Below are 22,738 nucleotides of genomic sequence, written 5' to 3' on the forward strand. Positions count from 1 at the left end.
TATGATCTTGGCTCACTGCAAACTCCACCTCTGGGTTCAAGTAATTCTTATGCCTCAGCCTCCTGTGTAGCTCAGATTACAGGCGTGTGCCACCATGACTGGCTAATTTTTGTATTTTTAGTAGAAATGGGGTTTTGACATGTTGGCCAGGCTGGTCTGGAACTCCTGGCCTCAAGTGATTTGCTGCCTTGGCCTCCCAAAGTGCTGGGATTACAGGCATAAGCCACAAGCCACCGCACCCAGCCTTTTTTTTTGGAGACAGGGTCTCACTTTGTCACCCAGGCTGGAATACAATGGTGTGAACATAGCTCACGGCAGCTTTGACTTCCTGGGCTCAAGCAATCCTCCTGCCTCAGCTCCCACCAAGTAGCTGGGACTATAGGTGCATGCCACCATCTCTGGCTAATTTTTGTATTTTTTGTGGAGATGGGGTTTCGCCATGTTGTCCAGGCTGGTCTTGAACTCCTGAGCTCAAGTGATCCTCCCACCTTGGCCTCTCAAAGTGTTAGGATTACAGATGTGAACCACTGTGCCCAGCCTTGGATCATATAATACTTCTCTGATTTTGAGGAACTACCAAACTTTTCCATAGTGACTTCTCCATTTTACATTCCCATCAGCAATGCATGAAGGTTCCAATTTCTTTTCATCCTCCCTGACACTTTTCTGTCTTGTTTTTAAAAATTATGCTCATCATAGTACATATGAAGTGGTATCTCATTTTCTCATTACTGAATAACAGTTTTGCTGGATATAGAAATCTTGGTTTACATTTCTTTCTTTCATCAGTTCGAATATATCATCCCATTGCCCTCTGGCCTCTATGGTTTCTGTTAAGTCAGTTGCTAATCTTATTGAGATTCCTTACATGTGATGTACCAATTTTCTTTGCTCCTTTAAAGATTGTGTCTTTCAACGGTTTGACTGATAGTGTCTAAGTGTGGGTTTTTAAAAATTTTGTCCTACTTGGAGTTCACTGAGGTTCTTAGATACACAATTTTTTTAAAAATCAAATTTGGGAAGTTGTTGGCTATTTTTTCAAATATTGTTTCTGACCATTTCTCTACCTTCTCTCCTTTTGAGACTCCCACTTTGCATATGTTGGTATGCATGATAGTATCCCACAGGTTTCTGAGAGTTTGCTCTTTTTTCTGAGATAGGGTTTTGCTCTGTCACCCAGGCTGGAGTGCAGTGGTGTAAACATGGCTCACTGCAACCCTGACGTCCTGTACTCAAACAATTTTCCCATCTCAGCTTCTTGAGTAGCTGAGACTACAGGTGCATGTCACCATGCCTGGCTAAATTTTTAATTTTTTGTAGACATGGGGTCTCACCATGTTGCCCAGGCTGGTCTAGAACTCCTGGGCTCAAGCAATCCTCCTGCCTTGGCATCCCAAAGCACTGGGATTACAGGTGGCAGCCACAGTACCTGGCCTCATTCTTCTCTATTTTTACTTTCTGGTTCTCAGGCCAGATACTCTCAATTGACCTGTCTTCAAGTTTTCTGATTCCTTTGCTAGTTCAAATTTGTCAAGTCCCTCTAGTAAATATCTCACTTTAGCTATTGTACTTAACTCTAAAATTTTTATTTTTTCATAATTTCTCTTTATTATCTATCTGATAACTGTTCATATAAATTCTTTAGGCACAGCTCTTTTCTTTGAATATCAAAATATTAGCTGGTTTAAAGTCTTTGTCTACTAAGTCCAATGTTTGGTCTTCCTAAGCAACATTTGCTATTGACTCCCCCCACCATTATAAGAGCCATATTTTCCTGTTTTCTTTCCCTGTTTTGTATATTTGTTGTTGTTGTTAAAAACTGGACATTTTAAGTAGTATGACAATTCTGGAAATCACATTCTTCCTTTCCCAGTGTTTGTTGTGCTCTATGTCCAGAAGGCTTGAGAAATCAAAGGGTTTCTTGTCAAAAGATCTCATGATAGAGAAAAGCATAAAAAGATGGAGGCAAAAATTGACCTAATTTTCTGGCCATAAATATCGAAAAATACTTCACAATGGTCCATAAAAACATAATTATAAAGATCATTTTCATACATCCTAGGAAGTTAAAAAAAAAAAGGCAACCTCCTATTTCTTGAATTGTACAATTAAGTCTTATCCTAAGACTCAAGTTCAAACGCTAGTTCTGTCTCATACTACTACTTGAATAAATGATGCAATTTCTCAGAGCTTGTTTCCTCATTTGTAAAATGGAGATAGTACTTGCACTGTTGTGTGAAGGAGGGAAATATAGGTGTGAAAGTACTTTTTAAAAAGTAAAGTGCCATGCTCAGCCTATGCACGTGAGGGTTTGAGTTGTGGGTTATGGAGAGTTGTCAGGTGATTTAAATAAATTCTTAAACAAACTCTTATTTAAATAAGGGCTAGAACATTTAACATGGAAATATATTTACAAATAGAAAACACTTTATAACATTTCATCTTGGACTATGTAAATTTTTTCCAAAAGTTGATTTACTTTAAAAATTTTGTCTGAATAGTTCATAAGTCAAAACAATTTTTTAAAAGAGGACACATCAGAAGTCTCTCATGCCTGTCCTTTCACCTTGTTCCATTGTCTTGCTCTCTGCAACAGTTTTGTTTCCTTTCCTGTCAATATTCTCTTATCCAGATATGAGAAAATATGACTATGTATGTACCCTCTTTTATTTGCAATATCATTGTAAATTCTTACCACTCTTTTCTTGCTCATCAGTGGCCAAGATAATAAATTGGTCAGTTACACGGCAAATAGCAGGCCTAGGACTCAAGTTCAGGCTTGCTAGTAACAAGGTACCACATCTACTTTGTTTTGTTACCTGGTGAACTTTCTGTGAAATAGGGTAAATCTTTCAGAAAACTGTGTTATAGAACTGTGTTCTTAAAAATATCTGCCTTTCAGATTGGTGGACCAGACAGTTCCCGGCTGACTTCTCGTTTGGGGAATGAGTATGTCAACGTGATGAACATGCTTCTTTTCACACTGCCTGGAACTCCTATAACTTACTATGGAGAAGAAATTGGAATGGGAAATATTGTAGCCATAAATCTCAATGAAAGCTATGATACTGTAAGTTGAATACAACTTGACTATTCATCACAGCTATAAAACCAAGTATTCATTTTTTATTTTTTGCCAAATCAGAGAACTTACTATCTCTCTATTCCATTGTTGAAAATCATGGTTACTTTGCTTTTCTTTCTTACTGTTAGTAGGAATTCTCAGCTTTCTTGGTGGTTTGAGAGCTTATTTTAAAAATGCTTTTGGAGCCACACAACTAAATTTCTTGGGTAGGGCATTTTAAAGATGTTTTCTACCTGACAGGCACATTAAAATTAATTAATTAATTATTTGCCGGGAATACTGTGTTGAGAGGCACACTAAAATTGGAGAACCAGTGGTTTAGTTTAGAATATTATTCATTTCCCTCTACTTGAAATGTGGAGTTAGGAACACTTATTTCTTTAGTTCTCATTTCTCCTGTTTGGCCTTGGGTGACCATAGCACAAAGACCCTTTCTTTTCTGTTATCATGTGCAGTGCACAGCCTCAAAGTCAAGCATTTTTTATTTTGTAGCTATAGATTTCAGAATTGTGTTGCTGTGTAGATGACTGTCTTGCAACTTTAATTTGCCTGGTTAGCCTTCAATTGTATGATCCAATTTTCCTAATATTTGATTAAGGTGAAGCTTTTTTTTTCTATTAGCTCCTACATTTGTGTGTGTGCACTCATGAGCAGTAACCAGGCTGAATAAATGAGCAGAATAGAATTCACACTCACTTGTACATGGCAGTGTTCTTAAATTCACCATCACTGTACCATAGAAGTCATGTATATTGGTAATAGCACACTTTGAAATCCTCTATTACTGATTTTTAGGAAAAAGCAGCAAAGATTTCAAGCATGTATTAAAGTTCAATTTGTATTGTCTATTCAAACTCAAAATGTTAAATTAGTATTGACTATTCAAACTCAAAATGTTATTAGGTACTTTCCAGTTAAAAGTGTGAAACTGGTTTATGTACCTATTGTTAAGGCCTTTTCATCACAAATGCTAATGAGTACAGACACTAGCTAAGAACTATAGGGAATTAAATAATTATGAAGTAAATCAGGACCAAAGTACATTTCTTTTAATAACCAAACCACTGTTTTCCCTTTCTGGTCTTTTGATATAGAATACCCTCCTCTCAAAGTCACCAATGCAGTGGGACAACAGTTCAAATGCTGGTTTTTCTGAAGCTAGTCACACCTGGTTACCCACCAATTCAGATTACCACACTGTGAATGTTGATGTAAGTATGAGTGAAAATTTTATGTTGATTTTAGAAACAAGAAGTGGGTTTCTACTGAAAGTACACACTCACCCTGAATGTGTCTAAACCTTCACAGATACTCTTTACATCAATCACAGACTTCCCTTGTAGTTTTCAATTTGTAAGGAGTTTGTAAATCATGCCTTTGTGAAAATACAAACTGGTAGAAATCTACCAAGTGAAGTGAAGTATCATACAGAATATACAAGTCTTCATTAGAATGACCTTTACTAAGGCCTTTGAGCTATGAAGGAAATTTTATAGAAGTTTTTTAGTTAGCCCAGCTACCCTTCCTCTTCTCTTCCCCTCAAAAGGTGGTGAGAGAGGCGTGTGGGTGGATAGGCAGCCACACAGGCAGGAAGGAGATCATCAATCCAGAGCAAGGCTCAAATCCACACTACTGTTCTGAAGAAACAGAAGCCATACATGATCCTTGAAGTGGTTGCTCTGGCATACTAATACCACTTTGGCTTGCCCTTTTTTCTGTTCCCATAGTGATCAAGCACTAATATCATTCAGTAGCCAAAACTTCACTGGAAAACAAACTAAATCAATTTAGGGGAAATGAAATTATAGATGCCACATGGAGATGCTTAAGAAACGCTAAGAAATGCATAGCACAACCCCCACCCCCCTGCTGCACGCACACACACACACCATGCCCCATCCCAGTCTACTGAGTAATCTGAGGAAACTCCCCAGGATATTCAGATATAGAAAGCCACACAAACCCTCCTGCTCCCACAGCTCCCTGCTACAAACACCACTGAGAATTCCTGGACAGTATAAGCTTTGTTTTATATAGCTGTAGGTCTTGAAGACACACAAAATATATTTAACATTTGTGTTTTGGGTTGAATGCCTCTTGATTTTCATTATGTCTAAAATATTCCCATAGCCAATCTGAATACAGTATGTAGGAAATCCTACATATAAAAATCCATACCAGCAAAGTTGGAGAAAATGTAAATTAAAACTGAAATTTTTTCTTTTTATTTCTTTGAGATGGAGTTTCACTCTTGTTGCCCAGGCTAGAGTGCAATGGCGTGGTCTTGGCTCACTGCAACCTCCACCTCCTGGGTTCAAGTGATTCTCCGACCTTGGCCTCCCAAGTAGCTGGGATTACAGGCGTCCACCACCATGTATGGCTAATTTTTGTATTTTTAGTAGAGACAGTGTTTCACCATGTTGGGCAGGCTGGTTTCAAACTCCTGACCTCAGGTGATCCACCCACCTCGGCCTCCTAAAGTGTTGGGATTACAGGCATGAGCCACCGCGCCCAGCCAACAATGGCACTTTTTTCTATCAGATTAACAAAGTCTTTAAAAATGATCATGAGTGATGAGAGATACTAAGTCATAAATCCCAGACAATGCCATTTTAATAAAAATACATCCAAATGACCCTGGAAAGGAACAGAAAATTTATGTAATTTCTAAAATATATAAAATAAAATTAGGGCTGGGCACCATGGCTGACACCTGTAATCCCAGCATTTTGGGAGGCCAAGGCCAGAGGAATGCCTGAGCACAGGAGTTTGAGACCAGCTTAGGCAATATAGTCAGATCTTGTTTCTACCTTCCCTCACCCCTGCCAAAAAAAAAAAAAAAAGGGAAATTAGCTGTGCCTGGTGACATGTGCCTGTCATCCCAGATAGGAGGCTGAGCCCAAGAGGTCAAGGTTGCGGTGAGCTGTGATTACCCCACTGTACTCCAGCCTGGGTGACAAGAGTAAGACTGTCTCAAAACAAAACAAAAAAAGAATAGAAGGGGGAGTCTAAAACACACAGGAGAAAAACAGTTCTAATGGAGAGCACTGTAGGAATTTCCTGAACTCCTGCAATTGGCCGTGGCATAATTTCCCTAAGGAAAAAAAAAATCCCGAACTGTTTGGTGATCACATGTATGAGAGAATGAGTAGAACAAAGCCTGAAACTTCTACAAGTGCATCAAGAAAGAAAAGAAGGAAAATAAGACCTAACTCTAGCGCTGTCCCCTGGTGAGAATTCACTGTGGAATGCTCTCAGAAAGGAGAGCTTTTACTACTCAGCTCAGAGTCACAGAGGCCAGGAGAAAAAAGGTGGGAATGTAGCAAGCTTATCACCTTCAAGTAGGAAAAGAACCCAATGTCCCAAAGACAAGTCAGACCCACATCCAATTTGGCTTCTCATTATGAGAGGCAGGAAACCAAAGACAGGCAAACAAGGAAAGTCAAAACACAAAAGCAAACAGATCAAGAATCACACAGTATCTGAGAAAAACCAAGACCATGAAAGGGAGACACCATTCCTGACAGAACACTGTAGAAAGCAGAGAAAATATCGCAAACATGAAACTTAAATATAAGTATAAATACCCCCAGTAGATTGTTGTTTAATGGAGCTCCTTGACATTCTTTAAAGAAGTGATTAGGTATCTCAGAAGTGTAGAAGACTGTCAATGAAATTAAAAAGAACATAAGGGCTAATTAGTGTGCTGAAAAATTGATCCAGAGGCTTGTCCAGAATGCACTGAAAAAGGCAAAGAAATAAGAACATAAGAAAAAATTGGGATACATGGAAGATAGATACAGAATTCCAACATGCAGCAACAATTGCACAGGAGAACAGACTGGAGGAAACATACAAAGAAATAAAACACATAACCCAGAGAGAAAGGAAGACTTTATCTTTTACAAAAGCTAGGATAGAGAAAACTCCAAAACTACTCAGAAAGAAACCAAACCTGAAACTAGATTGCCTGAGAAAAGGGTTGAGAATTGGACTAGCATCAGACTTCTCAATTGGATACTACAGCACATTAGAACTCTATCTTCAAAGTTGTAATGGAAACTGAATTCTAAACCTAGATACTCGATATCCATTCAAACTAGCATGTAAGAGAGCAAAACAGAGATTGAAAAGCAAGGACCCATATTTTACCATGCATGGCCACTTTCTGAAAGAACAGTCAAGGGACTATGGAACAAAACATAACAAATCCAAAACAGAGATACAATGTATTAAAGGAAAAGGAAATAATATAACTTGATTTAAATAATTTTTGATACATAATATAAAACAAGGTATTCTGGAACAAAAATCTTAGTGATTTGATTCTATATGGGAAATATTAGCAGGGAGGGTGTATGGGTGGGAGAGGGCACACAGGAGCAAGCAAGTAAGAGAGCAGTGTTTGCTTTGCACAGGAAAAAGTAACTAGATTTGAGCTGTTCAGAAGCCATTAACCACTGTGACTATTACATTAAATAAAATTAAACATTTAGTTCCTGCTGGGTATAGTGGCTCACGCCTATAATCCCAGCACTTTGGGAGGCCAAGGTGGGAGGATCACTTGATCCTAGGAGTTTGAGACCAGCCTGGGCAACATAGTAAGAACCCATCTCTTAAAAAAAAAATTACCTGGGCATCATGACACACACCTGTAGTCCCAACTACTCAGGAGGCTGAGGTGGGAGGATCACTTGAGGCCAGGATGTTGAGGCTGCAGTGAGCCATGATCATGCCACTGCACTCCAGCCTGGGCAACAGAGGGAGATTTTGTAAAAAAAAAAAAAAAAAAAAAAAAAAAAAATTCGTTCCATGTCATACTAACACTTCAAGTGCTCAGTAGCTGCCATAGCTACTGATATAGAACATTTCCAGCCTTACAGAAAGTTCTATTGGCCAGCATTGTTCTACATGTTGAGAAAAATTATTTTAAAGTGGTCATAATTTTAATGGTAAAATTAGGACAGACATAAAAATAATTTTCGAAGAATTATTTTCAAGGAACACTACACATAAAATATAAAAATTTTCAAATTTTCAAAACACTAGAAGAAAATTATACAGTCAATCCAATAAAAAGCTTAATAGAAAAAAACCCAAACAATACAAATAAAATAGGGCTTCAGAATTATGTCTAATTATACAATAATTACAAATATGAATGGGTTAAATTAGCCTATTAAAAGATAAAACCACTCATAACACAGACACAAGAGACACTGCTAACACAAAACACAAAGAATTAAAATGAAGATATAGCAAATAGAAAGCTTGCAACCCAGCTAGTTATGAACACAAAAAATGGTTATCTTTTGACCTAATAATTCCATTCCTACATACTTGTATTTAGAAATATGTGAACATGTGCACAATAAATATTCAAAGGATCTCAACTATAACACTTTTTTTTTGAGACAGAGTCTTGCTCTGTCACCCATGCTTGAATGCAGTGGCGTGACCTTGGCTCACTGCAGCCTCCACCTCCAACAGGTGTACATCATTATGCCTAGCTAATTTTTGTATTTTTTAGTAGAGATGGTGTTTCACCATGTTGGCCAGGCTGGTCTTGAACTCCTGACCTCAGGTGATCTGCCTGCCTTGGCCTCCCAAAGCGCTAGGATTATGGCCTGAGCTACCTCGCCCAGCCTGCAACACTTGTTTTGAATAGAAGACGTGAGAAATGATTTAAATATTTTATCAAAAGAAAATCAGTTCCATCAACTATGGGCCCAGTATGCAGCTTTTAAAAATGAGAGCTCTATATACATTGATATGAGACCATTTCTAACATGTATTCAATAAAGTATAGAATGGCAACATGTCACCAATTGTGTAAAGAAAAATATGTAAACATATTTGCATAGATACAGAATGTATCATTTCATATGATACATAAAAACAAAAGAACATATAGTTATAGTGCCTGTCTCCAAGGGGAACTGTGAAGCTATGGAAAGGTGTTGAAGAAAACCTTTTTATAGTATGTATTCTTCTTGTAATTGAATAAAAAATAAAATTACAAAAGTCAGGCTTGGAAATATTTAATAGCAGACAAAATATAGTTCAATATGAAAAGCATTATATGAGACAAAGGCAATTTTCAAAAATTGATAAAACATTCCACTAAAAATCATGAATACGCATCTAACAGCTTCAAAATATAGAAAATACTCAAATGCAAAATAGACAAATCCACAATTACAGAAAAAGACTTCAACATACTTCTAGAAAGTAATAACTCAAGTAGACAACAATAGCTAACACTTACTGGGCACTTCTTATGTGAGTGGCACTGAAACATGTGCTTTCATGCATTACCTAAGGCTAGAGAAAATGTTAACTTTGACAAGTCATATACATGTATCATAAATATCTTTGTACCTGACAAACAGAATAAACATTTTTTTCAAACACCATTAGATAATTATTTAAAGACCACATATTGGGAACCCACCCCTAAAGAACAATAACAACCACAATAACAACCACCACCCCAGTAAACATGGTGGCAAGAATACAATTAAATGAACATTATCACTGATTTGGCAACAGCTCTTATGAAGAATAATTTGGCATTGTGTATCAAGTGCCCGTACTCTTTGACTGTCTTTCTGATAATCTATCTTAAATAATACAAAAATGGGGGTAGGGGAATAAAAATAGAAAATATTAGAAACACAAATGTCAAACTGAAAGGGTGTGGTTAAGTATGGTACAACCATTCCACAGAATATTGTCATTTGTCAATGTTTATGGAGGCTATATTATGTAGGCAATAAAATAAATGCATGAAATGTTAGAAGTACATCATCAAATTAGGTATGTTTTATATAGCTGTAAAATAAACCCAAATCATCTTTAATGAACACATACTATTATGGTAAAAAAAAAAAAAAAAAAAATCTACAATTTCTAACTTTCACCTAAGGCAGCTTTTTATTTTCCATCCTTTTTTCAACTTTCTCTTCTATTAGCTGTGCAAGAAATACATGCCTGCTAAAGTTACGTGATCTTCGCACAACAGCAATCTATACATTATTCTACAAAGGGGAACAAACCCCAATTCCTCAGAAGTCCACTGTTGCTTTCCTTCTGGCCATCTGGCAGTTACAATGCAGCACAGAGTGACTTTACACAAGTTAAATATTCATCATCTTAGACGTGGACATTTGTTTTGGGATTCCTAAAGTGGAGTCAAATTTGGTCTCTACAGAAACTCTACAATGTAGCAGAGCACTGTAGCAGAGCACTGTGCATACTTATTGACTCCCAGACAAGCTGAAACTCTGAATTTGTCATTTCTATTAGTTTTTATATAAATTGTTCTTACCTACTTATTGATGCTTACAATTTGGCAATTATAAGGGGCAAAATTGAAGCAAGCGTTTTGGGTAAATAACTCCTTAAAATATATTAAAAATGCTTACAAACAATTCTTAGAATCAAACACTTATGTAAATACTTTTTTTAAAAAATAGGTCCAAAAGACTCAGTCCAGATCGGCTTTGAAGTTATATCAAGACTTAAGTCTACTTCATGCCAATGAGCTACTCCTCAACAGGGGCTGGTTTTGCCATTTGAGAAATGACAGCCACTATGTTGTGTACACAAGAGAGCTGGATGGCATAGACAGAATCTTTATCGTGGTTCTGAATTTTGGAGAATCAACACTGTTAAATCTACAGAATATGATTTCAGGCCTTCCCGCTACAGTGAGAATAAGGTTAAGTACCAATTCTGCCAACAAAGGCAGTGAAGTTGATACAAGTGGTATTTTTCTGGCCAAGGGAGAGGGACTCATCCTTGAACACAACACAAAGAATCTCCTTCATCGCCAAACAGCTTTCAGAGACAGATGCTTTGTTTCCAATCGAGCATGCTATTCCAGTGTATTGAACATACTGTATACCTCGTGTTAGGCACCTTTATGAAGAGATGAAGACACTGGCGTTTCTTTGGGATTGTAAGCATTTGTAATAGCTTCATGTACAGCATGCTGCTTGGTGAACAATCATTCTTTGATATTTCTGTAGCTTGAACGTAACTGCTTTAAGAAAGGTTCTCAAATGTTTTGAAAAAAAAGTTTAAAAGTAAATTATCGCTTATAGGAGCTTATAACTTTATTGAGATAGCATCAATCAGGGATGACCAGAACACATTAGGACCCCAGATTATTCAAAAACTTTAACGAATTTTAAGGGGAAGAATTTTATCTTTTCCCTTAAAATGCAATCATAGAAATTAGAGGATGACTCACTGCCACAGTGTCTAAAAGCATTTGCTAGCAAAGAGGCAGGACACTGATGAGTAAACTGCTCAACTGTTCTGACTGGAAGGGAGGCCTAGAGTTCTGCTATCACCAATCCTTCCCTTCCCTCTACTCCATGTCCTTCTAAGGAGCATGATTTAAAAACTACTTTCCTAGGTTAATGGGCATGTGCGTCAGTGGAGAGAACAGTGTAAGCAAGTAAGATATAGACTAAGCAAAATTTAGATGGAGAAGCACATTTTAAAAAATTAATAACTTAAAAATCTCAAGTTATTAATTTTTTTTTTTTGCTACCTCCAAGACTATGAAATACTTCAATATCCAATTCCCAGTTGAATGTAGTGTTTCAGAATTTCAGGTATTTCTTAAGATCCTCGAAAACACTGGTGCTGTCAAGTCCAAGTTCCTCGTACAGGAATTTAATTTGGGCTGTAATCTAAAAGAAACACATTAAAAAAAATAAAATAGAAGGCCTTTGTAGTAAAATGCCACTGTTTAAGGTTCTCTTTATCCATCTTTACCTAACCCCGAAGTCAGCAATTTATGGCAAGAATACTTTCATTTGGGGCAGAGGCAGAAGGCATCCAACAATTAAGATTATTTTCTTTAACAGAGCTCACTTATCAAGTACAGGAGAGAGACATTTCTCTTGAATGACATTGATTGACACAGTGTCCCTCCTCCCCTCCTGGGTCTCACCCAGAGATAGGACATTTGTGAAGTAGCTTTGTCATAAACCCTGCTGCAACCACTGAAAACTTGAAAACAACAATCTGTCCACTAAGAGGGCCTTGATAACATACCTTTTTGTGAGAATCCTCAATTACATGATTGCCTCCAGGCTGAATATCTAGAATAATATTAGGGGCCTGATAGCCTGAAAGAGTTAACATGTAGAACAATTAGAAGACTGTACGGGATCTTCTTTGGGATCTTAGATTGAGACCCATTTCTCCCCATTTCTTTGAGTACTCAGTTCAAATAATAGTAAAGGAATAAAAAGCAAAAACCATCATCATCAACAAAAAGATGGGAGGGGACAAGCAGCAGAAGACAAACTTCTGACACAGGGAAAGCAGGAAGAGGCCATATGGAACAGACCATATGGTGCCACATGGAGAAGGTTGAAACCCAGGAGATCAACCCGCCCTGTGGAGTCTGAGAGTCTTATGCCCTGAAAACACCAACTACAGCAATGGATGGGAGGGACAAATGGAGATGAATACAGGGAGACTGACTTGGCATGTAGTTTCAAGGCAAAAAAGAGAGAGTCTTATCTCATAAAGCTGAAACAGCTATCTAGAGGAAATTCAAGCAGCTAAACAGTTCGGGCACTGATGGCCCAAAACAAAAATCTCAGAATCTGTCTTTTAGAGATTCCCAAGAATAATGGCTCAATAAATATTGTTAAATAAATTAATAATTGTATGTCAGTACATCTCCAAGTTATATTTGATTCTTAAATTTCCTTTTTTCTTTGTGTCCTGCCTATTTTAATACTGTCCTTTGAAAAAGAGGGGAGGCAGTGTACGTATAGTTATGTAGTTACATACACTTTAAGCTGGGAGTCAACATAGGAAAATAATTGTTTGCCCTAAATCCTGGGCAGATGATTTGGCTGCAGCCTGAATTATATTCCTCTGAGTCAGTGTGCTGTGGGTAGTAGTCTGACCATGATCCCTGCTTCTAGGGGGGTCTCCTACCTTCACCTGTGTCCTTAGCATGCTCCGAGATGGCTTCCTTGAGTTTCTCAGTATAGCTTACAATTCCTTTCAGAGGTACACGTTCATCGTTTTCATATGCCGTTATGTGAACTGAAGGATAATGCTGAAAGAAAATACACGCACAAAGAGTTTACATTATTTCTTATGGTCCCTTTCCACTATAGAGACCATGAAAAATAATTACCTCCAATTTTTCCCTCTAAGTGCTCTATGCTTTTTCTCACTTGCTATCTTGAGAGCGCCTCAGTATTACAGTAGTAGACTACTTGTTATCTGGAATAGCCTTTTCTTGACTAAAGGACCTTAGCTAATTTAGTAATTAAGGCATGATGATAAGTCTATTCCCCTGAGGTATTAAACATGGAGCATGAGCAGAGATGGTGCTGAAGATATCTGGGCATCAAAAGTAGAAACATCTCTAAAGCTCCTACTATTTTTGCTTCAGCTGGGATGTTATTTTTTTTTTATTATCTTCTATGTAAATTCAGGATAGTCTAACACAATTGTCTTTCACTACCTGAGGTTTAATATTTTGATAGGGACAGTAACGTTTTATGTAGTTCTTGTGTTTTTCATCAGATGAAGGATTCCCCCATTCTTCTAATTCTTCTAATGTCAGAGGAAGTGTAGTGTCCATCATGGTGTTGAGAACATCCAAGAAAGGTGCCTAAAAAAAAGGCAAAGAAACTTACACTTCAAGTAAGAGGTTGGTAAGTGAGTTTCAGAAAAACATTATATTTTATGAATATACACACTGATATGAGAGAAAATAAGAAGCCATGTAGATTCCCAGGAGCTAGAATACTCAGTCCTTAACCAGGGCCTGTAATTTATAACCTACTTTTAAAGTCTTCAGACTCCTTAAATGATACTTATATAACAAGAAATGGTTTATCTTCTAATTTCACAATATTTATTTTTAGCTTAGTACCTTTTATTCACTTATATAAAAGCAATACATGCTACTGTCTCATACCAATTAGGATGGTTAGTCATTAAAAAAAAAAGTCCTGGCAATAATGTGGAGAAACCTGATACACTGGTGGTTGGAATGTAAAATGGGGCAGCTGCTACGGAAAACAGTATGGTGGTTCATTAAAGTTAAGCTTAAGATTACCATATGATCCAGCAATTCCACTCCTGGCTATAGAATCCCCAAAACGGAAAGCAGGGTCTTGAAGAGATCTCTATACCTATGTTCACAGCAGCATATTCACAACAGCCAAAAGGTGGAGGCAACTCAAGTGTCCATTAACCGAACAATGAATAAGCAAAATGTGGTATACACACACAATATTACATGGAATATTATTCAGCCTTAAAAAGGAATAAAATTCTGATACATGCTACAATATGGATGAACCTCAAGCATATAATCTAAGTGAAATACACCAGTCACAAAAAGGGATATTTTGTATGATTCCACCTATGTGAGGTGTTGAGTAGTCAAATTCACAGAGACAAGAGGTTGTGGGAAGAAGCAAATGGAGAGCTGTTTAATCGGTACAGGGTTTCAGTTTTGTAAGATGAAAAACGAGTTCTGGAGATTGATTGCATAAGCATATGAATGCACTTACCACTACTGAACTATTCACTTAAAAATGGTCGAGATGGTAAATTTTATGTTATTTTACCATAATTAAAAACTTTTAAATGAAAAAAAACAAACAAGGAATAAAGTCTTTTTCACCAGTAGGACATTTTATATTAAAAGTAAAAAACGCTAAGTAAAAAACTCTGGAAAATACCCAGGTGAAAGAAAAACAACCCATTGGCTTATAATTAATGTTACAACATTTAATAAAACGAAGGCTGGGTCGCACATGGTGGCTCATGCCTGTAATCCCAGCACGTTGGGAGGCTGAGGTGAGCAAATCACTTGAGCCCAGGAGTTTGAAACTAGCCTGGCAACATGGTAAAACCCCATCTCTACAACAACAAACCACAAAAATTAGCAGGGCATGGTGGTACATGCCTGTAGTCCCAGACACTCAGGAGGCTGAGGTGGGAGGATGTGTGAGCTGTGTGAGCTGTGTTCATGCGCACTGCATTCCAGCCTGGGTGAAAGAGTAAAACTCTGACTAAAAAAAAAAAAAAAACCCCACAAAAACAACAAAAATGAAGGCTGTATTTTTCACTTAGCTTTGTTTTCTTCTGTTAACATGCTTTTAGCTTTCCCTCGTATTAACATTAACCAAGTATAGTGAGTCATCTGTAATTCTTTTTGGCTGCCTACCACCTGAATTTTGCATTTGAAAAACCTCCGACCTTGTCAGCTACAGCCTACCTCTCACTGTAGAGATATTAAGTGCTAGACATTCTCTTTCCCATTTTTCCCTGCAGCTTGGGAGTAGCTCTGTGACCCATGTGTGACTCTGGTTGGGTCTACCAACCAGACACATGTGCTCTACACTCTGCATGGGAAGTCAGTGATTCAAAGAAGCAGTGATCACAGATAATTTATTCTGGCAAAAGTGCCACAGCTATATCCAGCTCTAGAAGTTGCACTGGTAGTGTGAGGTGATTTGTGCTTGGCAGAGGTGGCAGTGATAGTTTCACTGGGCCAATTCTATGCCTCTGGCTGTGTAGCCTCTAATACTGGTCTGAACATACCTACATTTCCCTAATGCCCTTTAATCCCTTTTCTGCTTAAAGTAGTCAGGGTTGATTTTTGGTGCTTATAATTAAGAATTTTGACTTATACATGTATAAAAGGTTGTCTCCTATTCTTTACTATAATAAGCAACCTAGGATAAATATCCTTCTCATTATTTCCCTTTAAATTTCTAAAAGTCAAAAGCTAGTTGCTTTTTCTTTAAACTATAAATAATTCTGTCATTATTATATTTGTGCACAGGTTTTTTTCTCCACATTTTTCTGTTTTTAAAAAATAGACTTACAGATGACTACTACTATTTAACACTTATTTACAAGCCCACAGTATAAACTCCCCAAACTCAAAATAAAAAATCTTGAAAATAATTTACTCTCTCCCATCTCAGTCACGGGAGTATCTAACCAGGAAGTAGGAGATATTTTTCAGAGCATCTAACCAGGAAGTAGGAGAATGATAGCAGTGAAACCAACTGCTCTAATGTTACTTCATAATTTTTGACACTGGGAAAAGATAATCATTTTCAGAACACGGTAAGATATTTCAATTAAAATACAGAAAAACTATGCCCAAACGACCATTAAGAATGGACTATCTAAAAATAAAGAGCCTATAAATCTAGGACTGAAATGTTGACCAGGAGCCAAAGGACTCAGTGCCTTCCAGAGTCACAGCATGCTCTGCCTGGCTTTCTCAACTGGGACTCATATGCTTCAGTGCTTTTTCACCAATTCTAAAGGTGCTTACAAATACAAATGAGCAATGGAAATAGTCATTAATTATCTTTCAGTGGAAATCCTTAAAAATAATAAAGAACACTGTCAGAGAAGAATAAGGATTAATAGTTGGATTAAAATAACTTCAGAAGTTCTCCTCAAGCTATAATTCAGAGTTTAAAACTTAAAAGCTTTATTATACTCCTATGCTATGGTAAAACTGTAACAGAAATGTTTTTCTTTCCTTTTTTTGACACAGAGTCTTATCCTGTTGCCCAGGCTTGAGTACAGTGGTTCACTGCAGCCTCAACCTCTCAAGCCATCCTCTTACCTCAGCCTCCTAAGTAGCCTCCCACATACTACACGTATGCGCCGCCACCAAGCCTGGGTAGTGGTGTTTTTTTTTTTTTTTTAAATTTATTTTATTTCTTGCAGAGACAGGGTCTCACCATGTTGCCTAGGCTGGTCTTGAACTCCTGGAAAGCAATCTGCCTACCTCAGCTTCCCAAAGTGCTGGAATTACAGGCATGAACCACTGCGCCAGGACAAAAATTTTTTTCTTAGAGTAGCCTATGGCTTCACACCTCCCCCATTCCATAAACAGTAGAGACAGAGCGTACTCACCTCCAAAGTCACTGCTCTCAGCAGCTCTGGATTAGAATTACACAATGCTCCCGCAAGCACCCCTCCAGCACTGAAAGCAGTCAGGGTTGTTAGACTTGGCTGAGAAAAGCCTTGGCCATGAAGCGTCTTAATGCAAGCCTCTAAGTCAGCAAGGCCATTGAGTTTTTTAGTTAGGCGGCCATCAGCGTGCCACTGGAGGCCTAACTCACCACCACCCCTGAAATTGAAGGGCAAAAAAGTTTTAGAGGAAAAAAAACGTTAATGATGTAGGCTGGGGTCAGTAAACTATACCCGGAGGCCTGTTTTTGTGTGGCCCTGGAGCTAAGACTGGGTTTTGCTTTTTAAAGGTTGAGTGAAAACAAGGAATGTGCAACAGAAACTGTATGTGGCCTACAATGCCTAAAATGTGACTATGTAGCTCTTTAGAGAAAAAGGTTTGCCAACTCCTGATATAGGCAATCCAGAATTGATTCAACAAATAGGTTTTGAGTGCCTGCCCGTTTATTAGGGATTAAGTACAGACCATAAAAGTAGAAACAAACGAAAATCCCCTACCCTGGAGAAGATAGTAATTTTGTGGGGTAAGAAAACAATGACTTCCCCAGCAATGTGGTCACTGCTGTAACACAAGTGTATTTAAGGTATTATAGGAGCAGAGGAAAGAATATCCATCTACCAGGTGAGGGGTACATATACGAGTCAGGAACACAAATGCTTTTATGGAGATGATACCTAAACTGAGTTGTGAAGGAAAAATTTGAGTTTCCAGAAGGCAAAGAAAAGGCATTAAGACACAGATACGACACAGCGTGTGTAAGGGCAAGGAGGTGACAGAGCATGTCATTTAAAAGACATGACTTCGGGGGCCGGGCACAGTGCCTCATGCCTGTAATCCCAGCACGTTGGGAGGCTGAGGTGGGCAGATCACTTGAGGTCAGGAGTTTGAGACCAGACCGACCAACATGGTGAAACCCCCGTCTCTCCTAAAAATACAAAAAATTAGCTGGGTGTGATGGTGTGTGCCTATAATCCCAACTACTCGCGAGGCTGAGGCAGGAGAATTACTTGAACCTGGGAGGCAGAGGTTGCAGTGAGCGGAGATCGTGCCACTGCACTCCAGCCTGGGAGACAGAGTGAGACTCCGTCTCAAAAAAAAAAAAAAAGACAAAATAAATAAAATGAAAGGACATGACTTTGGAAGGCCAAGGTGGGCGGACTGCCTGAGCTCAGGAGTTCGAGACCAGCCTGGGCAACATGGTAAAACCCTGTCTCTACTAAAATACAAAAAAATGAGGCTGGTGCGGTGGCTCATGACTGTAATCCCAGTACTTTGGGAGGCTGAGGCGGGTGGATCACTTGAGGTCAGGAGTTCGGAACCAGTCTGGTCAACATGGTGAAACCCTGTCTCTACTAAAAATACAAAAATTAGTTGGGAGTTGTGGCAGGCACCTGTAATCCCAGCTACTCGGGAGGCTGAGGCAGGAGAATCACTTGAACGCTGGAGGCAGAGGTTGCAGTGAGCCAAGATCACGCCACTGCACTCCAGCCTGGGCGACAGAGCGAGACTCCATCTCAAAAAAAAAAAAAAAAAGTCAGACGGTGTGGTGGTGTGTGCCTGTAGTTCCAGCTACTCAGGAGCCTGAGGCATGAGAATCGCTTGAACGGGAGGCAGAGGTTGCAGTGAGCTGAGATTGTGCCACTGCACTCCATCCTGGGTGACAAAACAAAACTCTGTCTCAAAAAACAAAAGGATATGATGATAAATGCCAGTACAGAGATCAGTCAGACCATTAGGAGTATTATACTGGGGAATCTGGACTTTGTTCTAGAAATGGGGAGGTGGAGAATTTTAAGCAGAAATACAAAATAATATTTGTGTCTTGAAAACAGCTGAAATAAAATGGAAGTTAAATGGAAAACAGTTCAGATTTAGAGGCTACTTAAACCTAAATTCAGGAGAACTGAATGGAAATAATAATGTTACTAAGTAAGTATAGAGTCTGGTACATCTATGCAAAAATCCTAACAACCTATCCTTTTGCTTTTTGGATCAACTAATCTGTTACAGAATCAAGTTTTACCAGCACTGGTTTAGGAATACACAAATTGAGTAATAAAAATGAAAATATTAAATAAGCTTTTGTTCCCTGATACATTGCTGTTCTTGACATCTGTCACAATGGTCTAGCACTTACATGCCAGGTAAAATATACTGACTCACCGAACATGGCAGTATGCTAATATCCATCCATCATCCACCAGGACCCGCCTCTCAGGCCTGAAATTCATTTTCAAATCCATTCCATAAGCTCCATATACATGTATCAAGAGAGGTTTCTTCTGCAAGTCCTCAGAGTCAGTTTTGTGGAAAACAGTCATTGGCACTAATTTTCCATCCTAGAAATGAAGAAGTACTATGTATGTAAAGAAGAGTCTTTTATAATAACATTTTATCTCAATTTAAAATTCACTGAGGTGCAGTGTCCCCACTTATGTGCTACCTATTGATATTGAGCACAAATTTGTTTAAGAAAAAGAATGACGGTCTCTAAAAATACATCATGGCTTTTGGTTTCAGCTACCTTGCTGTCCTATAGTATTAACCAGAAAAGAGCAGCAAGATTGGCCTGAAAACATTTTATTAAATGCAGCTTTTCATGACAATAATGTAATTTTAAAGAGTTCTTCACCACCCACTATAACTCTAATTTTAAATTTTCAGATGAAACCAAAATATTTACTAAGGTTAGAATTCCTAGTATAGCATTTTTCCTATGCCTAGAGCTAGATATTGACATTTCTCACTTTTGAGTATCTGACTTTAGTCAGCATATTTGTAGATACTCAATTTTTTATCCTCTGTAGTCAGAATTCTCAACCATTAAGACTTGAAATCTTACTGACGTTACTGATAACTACCACAATCCTCTTCAAAGGCCCATTTAACTTTATTTAAAAAAAATTAGGCCAGGTGTGGTGGCTCACCCCTGTAAATCCCAGCACTTTGGGAGGCCGAGGCGGGCAGATCACTAGGTCAGGAGATCGAGACCATCCTGGCAAACATTGTGAAACCCCGTCTCTACGAAAAATACAAAAAAATTAACTGGGTGTGGTGGTGGGAGCCTGTAGTCCCAGCTACTCGGGAGGCTGAGGCAGGAGAATGGCATGAACCCAGGGGGGCGGAGCTTGCAGTGAGCAGACATCATGCCACTGCACTCCAGCCTGGGCGACAAAGCAAGACTCTGTCTTAAAAAAATAAATAAATAAAATAAAAATAAAAATAAAATAAAAAAAATTTAAAGTGCTTTTAAAATTTTTAGGTAAAATTCTTTGTAGGGTTAAAGTAAGTTAAATTATTTGTGGAGGTACTAAGTTACTTGTAGGCTATGTAAGCATCCTCCAATTAGCTCAAACTCATCAATTCCAGTTGATTGAAACTAGGCAGTCTCTGAACAGACAAAAGATCTACCTTCCACAGAAAAAAGATAAATTGGTTTTCACTCTGCTTAAACTAATGAAATAGCACTAGTTTACATAAAGAAAATAAATAATATAACCAAGCCACTCTCCGTATTTTCATTCTCATTTTGAAAACTTCACTTTGGGGCAATAACTGGAGACATCAAAATATTATCAAATAAGGAGGAAATCCTCCTCTCATTCTTCTTTAAAATACCCACGTTGTTATGACATTGTTAACTTTCACTTTTAGTAAGATTCACTTTTATAAAACTTGATGTAGATTAATTTCCATAAAACAATATGGGTCTTTCTGCCCCTCACCTCTTTCCCAACTTCAATTATACAATCAGAAAAACTTGCTTGTTGAAAACTTTTGAAAGGAAGAGGTAAAATAGTAGCTAGTCCTGTGATGGGCTGGATCTGGGTTTGCCAGCAGTACTAAAATGCCTGTGGAAAGGTACAGCAGCTTCCATTCAGCAGCTGCTTCTCTTCTCCCCTCTTGGCTCTCCAAGAACATGGCGCTTAACTGTTCTTTCCATTTCGGGTCCAATAGTTACAACATTTTGATAGACTAGTATAATTCCATGTTTGTAAAACCAAACAAAACCTTATGTAAAAGATAATACACTAAGTGGCTAACAATGATTATTTCTTTTTTTTTTTTTGAGACAGAGTCTCGCTCTGTCACCCAGAGCTGAAGTGCCGTGGCGCAATCTCGGTTCACTGCAAGCTCTGCCTCCCGGGTTCATGCCATTCTCCTGCCTCAGCCTCCCGAGTAGCTGGGACTACAGGCATCCGCCACCATGCCCGGTTAATTTTTTGTATTTTTAATAGAGACGGGGTTTCACCGTGTTAGCCAGGATGGTCTTGATCTACCGACCTCGTGATCCACCCGCCTCAGTCTCCCAAAGTGCAGGGATTACAGGCGTGAGCCACTGCGCCCGGCCATAATGATTATTTCTAAGAGGTGCAGCAAGCAAATGGTACTGAGAAGCAGTCATTTAAGATTTATTTGTTCTGTATTTTTGCATGTTTCAACAAGCATGTATTACTTTTGTAATATAAAAATATTAATATTTAAAGATTTTCAGAGAAAAACAAATGAATTAAAGAAAAAAATTCCTAAGAATAAAAGGCTTGTGTTATAATTCATTGTGTCAGCACACGTGAAATTATCTGATATATGATATGCTAAAGTCTGATGACTCCTTAAATTCAAGGCTATAGTTTATATATTAATTTGTTCCCTACTTGCACAAATTTGTAAATTCTATATATTGAGTATACCTGGAATATGGATATTTGTTATTTCCTTTTCTATGTCTCTTCTCTCTCTACTCCTCACCCTGCCAATCTTCCCTCTTTTACTTGATTTTGACCATAATGGCCTCCTTTATATTTGATTTTTTCTGAGACAGGATCTTACTCTGTCACTTAGGCTGGAATGCAATGGCGTAATCACAGCTCACTGCAGCCTCAACCTCCTGGGCTCAAGCAATCCTCCCACATCAGCTTCCCAAGAAGCAGGGACTACAAGCATATGCCACCATGCCTGGCTAATATTTTTGGTTTTTGTAGAGATGTCTCACTATATTGCCCAGGTTGGTCTCTAACTTCTGGGCTCAAGTGATCCTCCCAGCTTGGCTCCCCAAAGTGTGGGGATTACAAGTTTGAGCCACTATGCCTAGCCCTACACTTCTTTTTTTGTTTTGAGATGGAGTCTCGCTCTGTTGCCCAGGCTGGAGTGCAGTGGCAAGGTCTTGACTCACTGCAACCTTCGCCTCCTGGGTTCAATGGATTCTCCTGCCTCAGCCTCCCGAGTAGCTGAGATTACAGGCACCTGCCACCATGCCCAGCTAATTTTTTGTATTTTTAGTAGAGATGGGGTTTCACTATGTTGGCCAGGCTGGTCTTGATCTCCTGACCTTGTGATCCACCTCCCAAAAGCATTGGGATTACAGGCATGAGCCACTGCACCTGGCCAGTCCTACACTTCTTGAATTTTATAATTTCTCCCCAAATTCAGGGCCTCTGTACAAAATGGAATCCCCTGTCTCCTTTCTAGTTTACTCTTAACCATCCTAGTGGTCTTACCTGAGACATAACTTCCTTGGAGAAAACTTCCCCTGATCTCCCTAGACTAGGTAAAATCCCTTTGCTCTATGCTCCCACTGCACTCAGTATGTCTTCCTTTGCAGCAGTCAGTACGTTATTAATGACTTTTTAAACATGTCATCTTTCCTG

General features: G+C 38.5%; 2 protein-coding genes across 8 annotated transcripts in view; one reads left to right on the top strand and one right to left on the bottom strand.

The window, feature by feature from the left end:
• Nucleotides 1–12,770, top strand: part of SLC3A1 (solute carrier family 3 member 1) — a 45,548-nt gene extending 32,778 nt beyond the window's left edge. The window contains exons 8-11 of one of the 3 annotated variants that reach the window (XR_003115368.1): nt 2,903–3,070; nt 4,180–4,296; nt 5,329–5,445; nt 8,576–8,941. Coding sequence is in view for 2 of the 3 variants with exons in the window: in XM_025354827.1 (XP_025210612.1) it covers nt 2,903–3,070; nt 4,180–4,296; nt 10,564–11,004 (726 nt within the window). In the remaining variant the exon portion in view is untranslated. Of the gene's footprint in view, nt 1–2,902; nt 3,071–4,179; nt 4,297–5,328; nt 5,446–8,575; nt 8,942–10,563 lie in introns of those variants that run through there. The other 2 variants (XM_025354827.1, XM_025354828.1) reach the window with 2 other exon arrangements.
• Nucleotides 9,111–22,738, bottom strand: part of PREPL (prolyl endopeptidase like) — a 52,743-nt gene continuing 39,115 nt past the window's right edge. For 2 of the 5 annotated variants that reach the window (XM_025354826.1, XM_025354823.1), the window contains 6 exons: nt 19,254–19,429; nt 17,033–17,249; nt 13,596–13,745; nt 13,058–13,181; nt 12,158–12,231; nt 9,111–11,790 (listed from right to left, as the gene is read on the bottom strand). In XM_025354826.1, the coding sequence (XP_025210611.1) occupies nt 11,701–11,790; nt 12,158–12,231; nt 13,058–13,181; nt 13,596–13,745; nt 17,033–17,249; nt 19,254–19,429 (831 nt within the window). In that variant the 3' untranslated portion in view covers nt 9,111–11,700. Of the gene's footprint in view, nt 12,232–13,057; nt 13,182–13,595; nt 13,746–17,032; nt 17,250–19,253; nt 19,430–22,738 lie in introns of all 5 variants that reach the window. The other 3 variants (XM_025354821.1, XM_025354825.1, XM_025354824.1) reach the window with 3 other exon arrangements.

Source organism: Theropithecus gelada, chromosome 13, assembly GCF_003255815.1.
Source record: "Theropithecus gelada isolate Dixy chromosome 13, Tgel_1.0, whole genome shotgun sequence".
Classification (NCBI taxonomy): Eukaryota; Metazoa; Chordata; class Mammalia; order Primates; family Cercopithecidae; genus Theropithecus; species Theropithecus gelada.